The sequence below is a fragment of the Pezoporus occidentalis genome, unplaced genomic scaffold (assembly GCF_034315485.1).
Source record: "Pezoporus occidentalis ecotype Australia unplaced genomic scaffold, CSIRO_AGI_Poc_V1 ctg126, whole genome shotgun sequence".
In the NCBI taxonomy this organism is placed as follows: domain Eukaryota; kingdom Metazoa; phylum Chordata; class Aves; order Psittaciformes; family Psittacidae; genus Pezoporus; species Pezoporus occidentalis.
In genome coordinates, this window is record NW_026913060.1 from 1,241,804 (window position 1) to 1,255,996 (window position 14,193).

The 14,193-nt window shown below is 37.2% G+C and overlaps 1 protein-coding gene across 2 annotated transcripts in view; it reads left to right on the forward strand.

Annotated features, from left to right (window-relative positions):
* The window catches only part of MAP3K2 (mitogen-activated protein kinase kinase kinase 2), a 50,766-nt gene extending 40,980 nt beyond the window's left edge, over positions 1-9,786 (forward strand). For both annotated transcript variants that reach the window (XM_062607793.1, XM_062607794.1), the window contains exons 12-17: positions 486-692; positions 1,404-1,552; positions 3,318-3,449; positions 4,819-4,948; positions 6,021-6,198; positions 7,988-9,786. In XM_062607793.1, coding sequence (XP_062463777.1) covers positions 486-692; positions 1,404-1,552; positions 3,318-3,449; positions 4,819-4,948; positions 6,021-6,198; positions 7,988-8,213 — 1,022 coding nt within the window. In that variant the 3' untranslated portion in view covers positions 8,214-9,786. The remainder of the gene's footprint in view (positions 1-485; positions 693-1,403; positions 1,553-3,317; positions 3,450-4,818; positions 4,949-6,020; positions 6,199-7,987) is intronic.
* Positions 9,787-14,193: the final 4,407 nt, after the last annotated feature.

The following is a 14,193-nucleotide window of genomic DNA, read 5'->3' on the forward strand; positions in this document are numbered from 1 at the left end:
TCCTAATTTCAGTCACTTAAATGTAAACCAGTTCTTGTTTCAGTCTAATTCTTAGATACATCTGTGGTGAATGTTTGTTTTTGTCTAGGTGGACAGTTAAACCAGTAAATTTCATGATCATTACATCATGGAATCATAGAATATTTAGGGTTGGAAAGGACCTTAAGATCATCTAGGTCCAATCCCCTGTCATGGGCAGGGACACCACACACAAACCATGTCACCCAAGACTTCTTCCAGCCTGGCCTTGAACTCTGCTAGGGATGGAGCATTTATCACTTCCTTGGGCAACCTGTTCCAGTGCCTCACCACCCTCACAGTAAAGAACTTCCTCCTTATATCTAACTTAAACTTCCCCTGTTTAATATAATATGCTGCAGAAGATCTGAACTACATTATGTGGAATTCATAAAATATTGCATACACATATTGCATAGCAGTGTTTTTTGTAGTGTAATATTAGTATTCTTTGTATATCACTGAAGGTCGTAAAACTTTTCCAAGAGCCAGAAGGACTCAGGGGAATAGCTTCCGATCACCAGTTAGTTTCAGTCCCACTGATCACTCACTGAGCACCAGTAGCGGAAGCAGCGTCTTTACACCAGAATATGAAGATAATCGAATGAGGAGGAGAGGAAGTGATATAGACAATCCTACCTTGTCAGTAATGGACATCAGCCCACCCAGTCGCTGTAAGTTAAAGCATTTTGTGAACTCCACTGTAAAGCTCTCTTACCTTTCAAGTATATAATGTCAAAACTAAGTGTGTCATCAAAATATGTATAATTGAATAATGGTTTTGTCTCTCTAATAGGGAAAAGTTAAGACTGTATGCTCAGCAGTTTTTTCGTTGCTTACTGTGCCAATCTTCATGCAGATTTTCACATGGAAATTGCATCTGTAATAACAAAACACTGTAAAACATTTCTGATGATTTGTTAGACTCTTGAGGACCTGAGCAGGGTTATCTAAATTGTAGTCACCATTCATTATTGCAGATGTTGTTCACATCTTCTGATAAACTGTAGGACTTAAGTGGTACTGCTTTATACCTGTGGTGGCATTTCAGGAGCAAATTTACTTTTTGATGACTTCAGTAGCTGGTACATTTTAATCATGCCTCAATTCTTTTTAAATTGTTTCTAAGTTATTTAACATGCTTTTCCGTTTTAAGTATGTCTGTCTCTACCACAAGGTATTTTGTGAATAAATTTAAGTAGCTTGTGTTTTCCATCTTACAGGAAGTTTTATTGATATTTAACTTAACTGGGAAGTTTTAGGACACGTAGTTTCTGTTGTTGAAAATGTAGTCTTTTAAAAAACTATTTTCTATGTATTTCAGTTTTTCTCGATCAGCTGAATAACAGGCTCATTTGAAAACAAAAACATACTTATATTTTCAGCACCACGAGCTCCAACTAACTGGAGACTTGGTAAGCTGCTGGGTCAAGGTGCATTTGGCAGAGTATATCTGTGTTATGATGCTGATACCGGAAGAGAACTGGCTGTTAAGCAAGTTCTGTTTGATCCTGACAGTCCAGAAACCAGCAAGGTAAGCGATACCAAAGAGAGTTTGCAAAGAGCTTCTGTTGAAGTGGTGTGTTCTAAACTAGACTGATGTTACTGTTCTTGAACAGCCTGATGTTTTAAAACATGATGTGTTTTCATGTCTGTCAGTAATCCTGTTTTGTAAGTACTTTAAGGAATTAGTTTGGTTAGCTGATTTTAATGTTGCATCCCATTTTTTTTTTTTTGGTTTTGTTTTCAGACATATCCTTTATACAGTAAACATACGTATCTTAATTTGGTATAGTCTCAGCCTTTAGAACTAAACAATTATTATCAAGTGTGCTCTGAAATAGGGAATTATTTATACGTACAGGAATTGGAACCAGTTCTACTCAGAAGCAGAAAAATCTGTACTAATTTAAGTAAAATAAATCCCAAAAATAAATTCTCAAGGATATTTTGTTTGGCTTTGAAGACAGTTTGAAATTTATATCTTTTGGGAGGAATTTTTTGATTGCTTTTTTTGCTTGGGTTTTTGTTTGGGTTTTTTTGAACCTTGGGCATCAGGGGAAGTTACTGTTACTTGCTGTATTTCTTCTTGAAGAGCAAAAGTTTCGTTGACAGTTTATTTCGCTATAAAATGAAACTGGTCCTTCTTTAAATACTGGACACTTGAGGAAAGAAGCTATTTTAAAGTAGCACTGATCTTCTCTGTCTTTTTTCCTAAACTGTACTTGCTGCTTTCAACAGGATGGAAAAAGAATTACTAACTTCCTGCATTAGGACTGCATTCTGCACTGTGGGGAGCAAGGCCAGGGAAACAATGGGTGTAAGCATGATTGCAGAACTGAATAGCTACTAGTTGTAGTTGCTGCTACTAGTGATGTAGGATCAATGAAAAAAAGACAAGAATCATTTGTGCTGTAGATTCTAGTTGTTGCTGCTACTTCTTTAAAATGTAGCAGAAACACTGATTATGCTTTGAAGTGTTAAATATAAAATACTGTAGTCTGTCCTGTAGCAACAGTTTTGTGACCTCTGTTGTCATAGCATTTTGTAATATGTCCCTTTTGGTATCAAAAAATGTTTTTCTTCTAACCTCAAAAGAGCAAGGATATCAGTAATAGTCTGTGATAGATATAAAGTAAGTTTTGGTGAAAGACTTATAGGTGAAATTTGGAATCCAGTCGAGATTGAATTCATGGGTTAGTGTTTTTCCAGCATCTTAATACACAGGCCATTTCACATATCTTTCTGTTTGCAAAGTTTTAATATTTCGGATAGCTCTAGGGAAAGCACTGTATGTGTTGATGTCGTTCTTTGTTGCATGTCATTATCACAATGCTAAGTGGTCTTTAAAGGTGTTCTTAAAGCATAGTCTGTCATCCTGGAAAAGTCAAGAATTAATGCTAATTATTGCATTACAAAGGTATAAAGATTTTTATTTTTTTTTGTACCCACTTGGAGGATTGTGACGTTTTGCATAATGATCACTTCATGCACATAGTGGTACCTGCTATGCTCTGAAACAAATGTAGCTTCAAAACCAGAAAAACACTGGTGTAACACCAAAATCATCTTAAAGTCAGTTTATAGAAAAGCCATAGTTTTTATTTCCTTCAATCTAACAGTTACATTTTCTTACTATAAGATGTATAAAATTTACATAAGCTACAAGACATTTTTTTCTTAGCTTGCATAAACATCCAGTCATGCTTAAAAAAAAAAAAACAAAACAAACCCACAAATCCAAAACACTACTATTCCTATGTCAAACATGGTAAATTTTGTCTGATTTTTCCTTTTAGGAAGTAAATGCACTTGAATGTGAAATTCAGTTGCTGAAAAATCTGCTGCATGAAAGAATTGTTCAGTATTATGGCTTCTTGAGAGATCCACCAGAAAGAACACTCTCTATATTCATGGAATATATGCCTGGGGTAAGCAAGAGAGACTGTTCACTTCAGCCATCATTACTATGCAGTATGACAAGCACCCAAGTAGACAGCTTTTGCAGTAGTGCACATAGATATTAAAGAAATGTCCAAGTGAAAAACAGTACCCAAAGATGGGTGCTGGCAAGAGCTTGCAGCAGCTGACATTATCTATTGCTTTTTGGGGGGGTTCAGAGTTAGATTGATTTGTACAAAAATTCTTTGCGTTTGATTTTGGCATAAGATGTGCCTTGCAACATCTTTGAAAAACAGTGTTATCATTAATGAACTCACAAATCTTCCTGAATTTTAATGTTCCTGCTTGCTGTGCATCAGCTTGTGCTGTTGCAAAGTCACCATGTGAAGGGCTCAGTTATTTAAAACAAAAAAACAAAAAACAAAAAAAAACCACCTAAAGCAGCTGAGATGGGTGTGGGAATAAGTGCATACAGAAAATAATCTTGGTGCTTGCTTTCTGTGGGGCATTCAGGTACAGTTGGATGATTCTTCTACTGTTTTGTTAAGAAACTAAGGTCAGAAAACTGTAGATTTTCATTTTCTCACTAGGTGGGGTCAGCAGAGCTAAATAAAATGTGCTTGTATAAAAACACAGGCTCTATTTCTGCAGAGTTACAGCATTTACTTTGCTGTGACACTCCACGGAAGAACAGTGGCAGTGGGGGGAGTGAGTTGGAGTTTTCTTTACTTGTTTCTTTTTTGGAGTTTTTTAGGTGAGTTCTGCACTCTTAGGAGGGGCCTTGTTGAATTTTTCTGAGATTTGGAGGACTGTCACAGAAGTAATTTTCTGAGATTTGGAGGACTGTTACACAGTTTGTAACTGTGTAACAAAGCCAAGTTATACAAAACTGTTACAAAAACATTAATTTTTTATTTCATTTTTTTTTAAGTCAAGAATTTCTTTTTAATTTTTACATACAGCACCATCTTCCAGCATTTGGTATTTTTGACAATCTTTTTTTTGCCCGAGTATAAACTAACCAGAGTGAATGGTGTGTGTTCTGTTCAAATTGAGCATCATCATTTAACCATCAAAAAATTAGAGTGGTGTTTAAGTGAAAGTACTGTTCTTTTTCTGTACATCGTACTGGAACTATTCAGCTGCTTGACAGTTTTAAAGCTAATAGGTTAGCATTTCAGTATATGAATTCTCTGTCCAGCCTTTTTTTTTTTTGTCAAAGTGTGTATTTTTCTCACTAGAGATAAAACTTTAGCTGTGCTTATAAGCCAGTCTAGATAAGTACTGCAACTTTAAGTGTCTGCATTTCAGGCATAAATTTTATTGAAGTTCAGCCACAGTATCAGCCCACTTGTGATTCTAGAAATGTTAGTGGTTTATACTTTTTGTTTGCCATAGGGTTCCATTAAAGACCAACTGAAATCATATGGAGCACTCACAGAGAATGTGACTCGTAAATATACGCGGCAGATTTTGGAAGGAGTTCACTATTTGCACAGTAATATGATTGTCCATCGGGATATTAAAGGTAATGATAGTTCTGTGCACAGTTCAGTGCTCTGTGCTACAGATTCTGTACCAGTTTTGTGTGAAGCACTAAAATGTGTAAGTTTGAAATGCCAAAATACTGACTTAAAATCAATAAGGTTGCTTTCTATCATTTATTCTTGTTCACTGTTGTATCCTGAAGGGGAGAATATAAGCATCTTTGTGATGTTCTAGCAGACTTCTGGCAATGCTTCTGTGGCGTCTGTCTGCAAAACAATCATAACAGATTTCTTTCTAGTTTTAATATTAATAGTTTTGAACATACCCAAGGATGTCATTGCAAATGGAATGTGCAGAGGAAAGCATCATGATTTGAAAGCTTATTTTTACAGCGTTTTGTTTCATCTATTATATAGAAGTTACCAAACATTTCGCTGGTACAAGAAATGACTGCAGAGGTGACTTGCCTGGTCAAATGACTTGGACTTCTTCTATTTACTGACAGGAAACCTGAGGAAACAGACATTTTTACTTTCTGCAGATAGATAGGTACAAGACGGCTTGTATAAGCAAATTTATAAATATGTAGAGAGATGGTGATGTGCCAAATAGGTGCATTGAGCACAATGTTGTGGTATTCCCTAAAACTTTCACAATTTTCCTGTTGCTTTCTATCAATAGTGTTGTGTTCCAAAAAAAGTTGAGTTGTCATTGTCAGTTTGTACATACTTATGTACATAAGTGTTCTGAAAAAACCTCTGAGACAGCCTGAGGTTTTGCTTTAATGTAGAATGAAGATGTTTTCAGTTGTGAGATTTCTTTCCTGTTTCTTTTTATTTCCCTTGTACAACACATTCCTTATTTTGTCAGGAAGGCTTTATAAAGTGACTGGTACTTCCCAGAAAAGGCCTAGGATGCAAACCTGTGTGTACAGTTATTTTCTGAACCTTGGAATAGAGTAATAGAAATGAGCAGAGAATGTAAATTCTCTGGTTTGAAATACTAGGCTGATCTTGCGTTGTATCACTGCATCAAAACTTTTGCTACCATTTCCCAGACTGAAATGCTAATGTGCCTTTCATGAATGTAACACTGTATTCTCTTCCTTCCAGGAGCAAATATTCTGCGAGATTCAGCAGGCAATGTGAAGCTCGGTGACTTTGGTGCCAGCAAACGACTGCAGACTATCTGTCTCTCTGGCACAGGAATGAAGTCTGTCACAGGAACTCCATACTGGATGAGTCCAGAAGTTATTAGTGGAGAAGGGTACGGCAGAAAAGCAGACATCTGGTATGTTAAAAAGGAGATAATTTTCTTCTGAAGGTTATTTCAGAATGGTCACTTCGAGTGTGTCGGTGTTTGTTATCTGAAGTTGGAGTGTTTTGTGCTGGGATTTGAGATGAAGAAGGTGGCAAGTATGAGCACTTAGTGTCATAGGATATTTGGAGAGTGTAACACTGAAATTTGGGAATTTTTCATTTGGCAGTTTCTTGGCCCATCAATTTGAACAACATAAAATTATCCTTTGGACCAGTCCTGCATGAAGTTAGGATTACCAGACTGTGGGTCCTGGAGAGGTACTGGGTGATAGCAAAATGGGAAGCTTTGAAGCAGCAGTTAAGTCAGTGTCCTGTAATGAAATTTCATCAATGAAATACCTTTGATGCAAGACAGAAAATGAAATGCAGGTCCTTTAAAAAGTGAGCACATAAGAATGAATTTACCAGATTTAAATGGGAAGTATCAAAAAATAATTTGGTTTAAGTTGTTATTAAATACTTAAGAATTAAGAGGGAAAGGTAATTTTAAAAAATGAATGCCTGTGATACACTGTGTAATATGACATAGTCTAGCATAGGTCCAGCCCAGTGGACAGATGATTTTAGTGATTAGATTCCTTGCACTGCAGGTGATCTGTGAACACACAGAATAATGGGTAGGCAACAGTAGAGATGCAGTAGTAATACTTTGTTTAAAAAAGTATTTTATCCAACCAATGGCAATACTTTAAATATCAGGGAAATTAATTTAGCCTACTTCAGATCACTTATTCAAGTATAGCAGAATAATTACTATTAGAACAGCCTTACAGATTTCAGGCAGTTGGCTTGTTCAACATTGAAGTATTTGTACCAAGCTTAATAGATGCTTTTGTGATGGAGAAAATTCTCATTAAAACTAAGAAAAAATACTGAAGTTTGACTTCAGACAGTCAGTAAATCCTATTGTGTAAATAAATGTGCCTCTGTCTAACCATAAATTTCTTGCAAACATATTAGTAAAACATAAAACTTCATGAAAAACGGGAAATTATTCCAGCTGTCCATTTTGCAGTATCATTTGCTTGTTATTGGTAGAGGCTGCTCTTGCAGGACTTACAGAACAAAAATTTTCTGGCCACATGCATATCTTTCTGCCTTCCTAAATCCTTTAAACATAAGCTTTGTATACAAAGATTGTTTAGGATCTTAACATTTTGTTTGGCAATTTAAGTGTATTTGTAGTATCCTTAACTAGCAGAGGAAGGTACCACTGAAGTATGATTTTCAACTTTTGAAGTGCCATGTTATGTTTGCACATTACTCATGTATTTTTAAGGAGCTAGCAATATGTACAGGATACTCAAAGCATTCCTGTTGCTTTGCATTTCCGTAAGGCCTTAAAGAGAACGAAAGCTTTCAAGTGCATCCAAATCCTGCAGGCGTCTGAAGAGCTGGGACACACAGGTTGTGCAGCACTGGTGGCCTGTATCAACCTGCTGAGCACTGAATAGTGCAGTGCCATAACACAGTTGGTATTGCCTAGATAAATACCTGATTACCTCTTCCTTGACATAGTAGCTTTTTGCCCAGTGAAGTAATAAAGTGAAGATGTAGGTAGTGATGTGTGTAACTTTAAGATAGAGCATACAGCTATTACATGCAGGTTTTTTAGAGCTGTTTTCCACTGAAGCTGCTCTGTAGAGTTAAGTGGACACTACTTACCTGGGGCATTTTAGTCGCGTTCTGCTATTTCTTTGTTTTCATAAAAGGGCATGACTCTGTTGTAACCTGCTGTTTCACTTCTGCCTCTGTTTCAGGAGCGTAGGTTGTACAGTGGTAGAAATGCTAACGGAGAAGCCACCATGGGCAGAGTTTGAAGCAATGGCTGCCATCTTTAAAATTGCCACTCAGCCCACCAACCCCCAGCTACCACCTCATGTCTCCGACCATGCTCGGGATTTCCTGAAACGGATTTTTATCGAGGCCAAGCTGCGACCATTTGCAGATGAACTGCTAAGACACACGTTTGCACACTATCACTAACAGCCTGCCTCAACTCGGCTTGCATCTACTGCGTTTATTTTCTATTTGACTGCACTTTTATTTTTTACAAAAAAAAAGGAGAAAAAAAGACAAGAGAGAATTTTTCTCTTGAATCTTTGTTTCACTTAGATTGTAAATAATCTAAATTTTGTATCCAAGATGAGAATCTTCTCTCCCCAGCTCCCACCAGGACTAGAACTTTTTGTTCCTATGATGTACTGATGTGGTTCATGTAGATAAAGCACTTTAGTACATATTTGTTCCTTATTTAACGAGGAAAAAAAAGAAGACAAATGCTTGGACAGTCAGGAACTGTGTGACTTTTTCTGACACCACTGACTGACTCAGGGTGCAGGGAAAAACAGACATGCAGCTAAAGGACAGAAGGTTACTTCTCTGTGATTCTTCTTTACATTGTAGGTACTTTTGTGGCAGAGAGTTCTAAGTTCTTATATTTTAGCAGTTTAATCAGTTTCTGGATTTTACAATTTAAGTTGGAACGTGCAGTTCTGAGAGTTAATGATAAAGCTAGAACTTGGAACTCTTTGTACACCAGTGTGTCTAATCGGTACTTCTATGTGACCAAAAGAAAATAACAAAAAAGAACTCAACACTGATGTACTAGTTTGAGGTTTCGGTGTAGAACTATTGCATTTTCTTAATAGGAAAATAACTACAGGCAAACAGATTATAGAACCAGACTCCTCAGAACTACTATACTGCAAGGGGGAAATTTCCATAATAGACAAGGGTAAGCTGTTGGATGTAAATAATTAGGAGAATGCCTCCTGCTGTATCTGCCAAAGAGAACCTCTGTTGCATAAGCTTGGAGGGCAACGGTTATCTTAGGTAAGGAATAACATTGATGTTGAGAATCAGTTCTCCTCCCCAGTCCCATGAATAGCTGGAGGGGGAGTGACTAATCCTTGTGCAGTATATGAGTTACTTGAGTCAGAATGATCTATAAGAAATGTTTTCAAAGCTGTTGAGAGGCACTAGGATGGAATGTATGTCAACATCAAGTGCCTGAATAATACAAAATTCTCCCCATTATGCACTAAAAAACCTGTTCTAGTAACACAGTTCAGTCATCTGGGATGTGTTGAAAATTCCTGAAATAATTAAACATCTTTAATGCCAGGAAGAAATCACTGAGAAAGACAACACTCCATTTACATTTTTAATAAGGTTGCAATGTTGAATCCACATAAATAAGGAGGCAGAGCACAAAAGACTGTATGAAGAATAATCCAAATGTGCAAAGAGGGCCAGCAGCTAAATAACATATGTGATTACTCCAGCCTGATAATCCAGATGATTGGTGTTTGTCGGATTTCCAGCTGTCATAAAACATACGTTAATCACTTTTTCCATTGCTGAAAGAGTATAATAAAAGAACAAAAGGAAAACTCTGAAATACTGCTTCTCAGTTGAGAAGTCCAGGTACTGATCAGGTGTAGAATGACTGACTTTTCAAAACAGAGAAGTCGAACTCCCATAGCTTTGTAGAAGAACACAACACAAATAATTTAAAGGGTATTTGGAAATAAACTGTTGGACTACAGAACTGAAATACTGTATACTGTTTTGAATGATTCATTACTTGCCTTTGTTGTTTAGTGAAGGCAGAGCAGGTTGGTACTGTGAACCATATCCATGCTGACAAGGTTCTACCTGTTTTGTATCTTTAGAGGACTATCGGAATTATGAAGTGCATGGAGACAGAAGAAGCAGCTTACCCATTCCCATGGTAGCTCACTCATGAGATTTCCACATTTATGCTGCTAACTTCCAAATTTTTTATCGGAGCATAAGCAGGAGTATGGCTTTATCCTAATCACTTTTACCTGCAGTGGAGCAAGAATGACTTCTTTTGAGTCTGTCATCTCTCCTGTGACTGAGGGCAGTGGCTTCTTTGGTTTATATGAGTATTTTGCCCAGCACTTAGAATTTTCTCAGTCAAGGTACACAACTGTGCAAGGTTTTCTGAGCATGGGAAGAACTAGCCAAGCCAGGGAAGGTTTAGAAGACTGAAAGAAAAAAAGAAAGTCAGTTTGTACTGACATTTTTTTAGTCACTTCTCTGTCACTAGATCAAAACTATGGAAGCAGCTTTTGAGAATTGATATGTACTCTGCTGTAAAGGACTTTTGCTTTATAAGCAAAATTTAGTGACAGCAGGGATGTAGAGCATAATAGTTTATGTAGGTAATTTAAATATCATATCATCAAAATGATTGGTTTCAAACAGATAAAGAAGGTACCAAAACCAAGATGAAAAATGTATATAAAAATCAGTATTGGACAGTGATACCTGAAAAGGTAAGGAAATTTTCTATTACCAAAAAGGACATTAAAGGGAAAATGTAACCAGGTTTATCTGTAGCATTCATAACATTTAAATATACTATTCTAAAATGAAACTGCACTCTCTGAAGCTTGACAGTTTTCAGAATCTAGTTTTCTTATAATGTGTCCTTTTTGTGAGGCAGTGCTGGCTCATGTATATTGCAATATCACTTTCTTGTTGGGATTTTTTAATTACTGAATAATCAAGTTTGCTGCTTTTGTGCCTTTTTGAAAAAAATGGCATTCAGTCATGACAACGGTAAGCATTTTGGAGCCAGGAAAAAGGGAATTGCCTGAAGGCATTTTCCTTCATTTCTTTGCCGCATCAGAAAGCTGCCAACATAGAATGCTTCTTAAATGAAGATGCTATTTGCCAGTTAAAGTGATTCTAGTAAAATTTTATTAATTTAACCAAGATTAGGCTTGAGCTGTTGTTTTTTTCACCCTATGGAGACTTTGTCTGCTTGTTAAGCAACTTACAGTATATTAGATAGATATTAACATAAATATTTTGAGCTAGAAATAATTACGAATCTAAATCAGACTTTTAGCAAAAGGCTAGCCTAGTATGCATCCCTTACTGTGGTAATGCGGTAAAAGAATCTGTAGTACCTCTGTATACAATGTCTGTAGAACACTTACGTTGGCTACTGATAATGAACAAACGCTAGTTCTAGAGCCTGAGAGAACTTGAGAGGGCGCATGGAACTCCATATTTAAACTTCCAGTTTAAATCCCTGTTCGCACCTTCTTGTATCTTACTAACAAAGATACCAGCATTTTAGAATCGTGAATTATTCTTAATGTTGGATCCAATGACTAGAAAATGCCAGTGAAAACAATCCCATTGCAGGGTGTTTTGCTTTCCTGTAAGTGCCACGATGAAGCGGTTCTTTCAGTCAAGAAGGACCGAGGTTCCCAGTGAGTATGCGTATCTTCAACACTTACTTATTGGCCAAAGAATTTTATTATTCTGTCTGTTGCATGTATTAAGTAACAACAGTTGAACTGCTTCTTAATGGTGTGACTAACAGACCTGTTAAAGTGCAACTGAAAATTTCAGTTGTGTATTTTTAATCTGCGTGATAGAAATATCCGCGTGGGGACATAAAAAGGTATGGATCCAGTAACTGCAAAGGTAAATTGGCCTAGGCTTTTTTTCCTTGTCAGTTTTAGTCTTAAAATTTGGAGTTACAATTTGATTTGTAGCTAAACAGTCCTTTCAGTGTAACAACACAAAAATGTCTTTGTTGTTTTTTTCTTTTTTTAGCTAGTGCCTTTTTATTTGTATGCCTTAATTTTGTTCATATTTGAACACCATATTGAAATATGTCATACAATTCCGTGTCACCAAAGAGTCTTAGAATATGGGCACTTTTTCGCAAAGTACCCAAACCAGAATTTGCCTGACTACATTGAAAAGTGTGCTTTAGTTAGAACCTGCGGCACACGTTTACATTCAGAACTTTAAAAAGTGATTTTTTGAGCACTTCCTGAGGGCTTCCTGTGCTAATACAGGTTTTGTATTTGTGGTTGGAGATTGTACACTGATGCACATATCAGAAAAGGGACTTTTCTGCACTCACAGAAATACTGTTAGAGCCAAGATTTAGCTTCCTAGCTCTGGGTACTAGACTCTGGGTTTACTTTAGAGATTGCAGCAGCATTCATAACAGACTTGGAGTTATAGTTGGTACATTTGTAAACGTGGTACTGAATTAAAAGCTGTTTACTTTCAACACACAAGATATAATGTGTCTAGCAAATCAGATTTTTCTGAGGCTACCACCATGCCCATGACATTCTTTCCTGTGCCTTTTGGGTAAATCTAACCTGCCGTTGTCTTGACTGAAAACTTTGTAGCAGCTGTAGGTACAGTGCAGTACAGCAAGCCATTCTTTGGGACAACACAGAGCAATGTCTAACTGCCGCTTGAGCAAATTGGTCAGATCTACAGTTATTTATAACTGATTTCTTACTTTTTCAATCTTGAAAGTCTTTGTCACGCATATAGAAGAGCATAATGTGTGTGCTTGAATGTAAGTCCCTATGGTGTTTCTGGAAAAGCAGAAGTATTACTGCCAGTATCATTTCTTCTTGCTGGTAACTTGCTGTCTTGTGTCAATAACAAGTCTGCAGTGTAAAATCACATACAATTACCAAAGCTTTTCTATCCCCGTATACATATAGCCAGAAGTGATGTTTCATGAATTAGTACTGTTACTTAGAGATACATGTATATCCATCAGAAAGCTACTGCTGATTAAAGCAGGTACTAGTAAAAAGTGATAGACACTGCCCATATTTAAGAGATTTGGGTGTTTGTAGTCACTGTTTTGATGTGCAAAATTCATGCCAGCATTAAAATGAAGAGTTTTCTTTTTAAAACTCTTAGTCTTGTAATTTTAAAATCCGTGCATAAGCTTGGTGACTAGACCTGGTGACTTTTGCAACCGGGTCTGAGCTTTGGGAGATTCAAGGCACACCACAAAGATAAGCAGATTTGTGACCCGAGCTGCTCCATGTACTATAGTGAGAACATTTCAGAGCTACTGGGGAGCAGTCTGTTTGACCTTATGGCAACATGTCACCCACAGCTACCTGGGTGTCAATGCTGCCTTCAGGAGGAGCCACAAATGCACACCAGTGGGGGCAGGCAGAAATGCCACCGACCCAGGGTTTCTGAATCAAAGTCCTCAATCAGAACCAAAGGAGCTCCTTTCTCTCTTTATTCCCCCCACTTGGTTTGCATGGGTTTTTTCTCTAGTTGGCGTAACTTCGGTACTGCATAGGTGGTGGCCACCCACAGCTCCTGAATAAGGTGCGAGTTCATGCACAGCTTTATACCAGGGCCCTGTCACTTGAATCCAGGTTGCTGCAGCTTCCTGCTTGCTGGAGTAACCCTTGAGTTTTCCCTGGCAATATACATATATGTGTGCTTGAGGGGTCAGTGGGGTGGAGTAAATGAGCTTCCTCACGTGTCAGGGCACCGATGCTAGCAGGCACGCTTCGTCTAGGTCCTAGTTTTTATAAATTTATTTTAAAGGGAGAGGAACTGGATAAAAACAAATTAAAATTTTATCTTACAGTTCAGCCCTTAAATTTAGGCCACCGATGAGGATTGGAGGTCAGGGTCTTCTGGAGAGACAGAGAAGGAAAAGGATACTCTTAACTCCAGAGTGCATAGTCACAGGAAATATTTCAGAGGTTTTTCATGTCTTTCTGCCCAAAACTAGATTATCCTTTTTCCCAGAGGTTATATAATGTGGATTTAAAACCAAGGATTGCATTTTGTTTTCCGAACAGGCATAAGATTGTCAGTTCCGTAGTGTTTGTTTCTCATTAATATCAGTAAAAAAGGTGGTGTCCTCCTAAAATTGGAACAGTTTATTAAAGCCTAGTGTCTGTCATCTCAGGCCTCGCAGGAGTCATGTAATGGAGTATCACTGTAAATACATGGAGGAGACTTAGATGAATTGGAACGTAGGCTTTTAGTTTTCATGAAGCTATGAATAAAAATTTGTAAATTTTCTCTTGATCTAATGTACATTTTAATGTAGCCATTAAATTCTCTATTTAATCTATCAGTTTCTCACTGTAAATGTTTTTACTCTCAGTTGAATGCTGGGCAC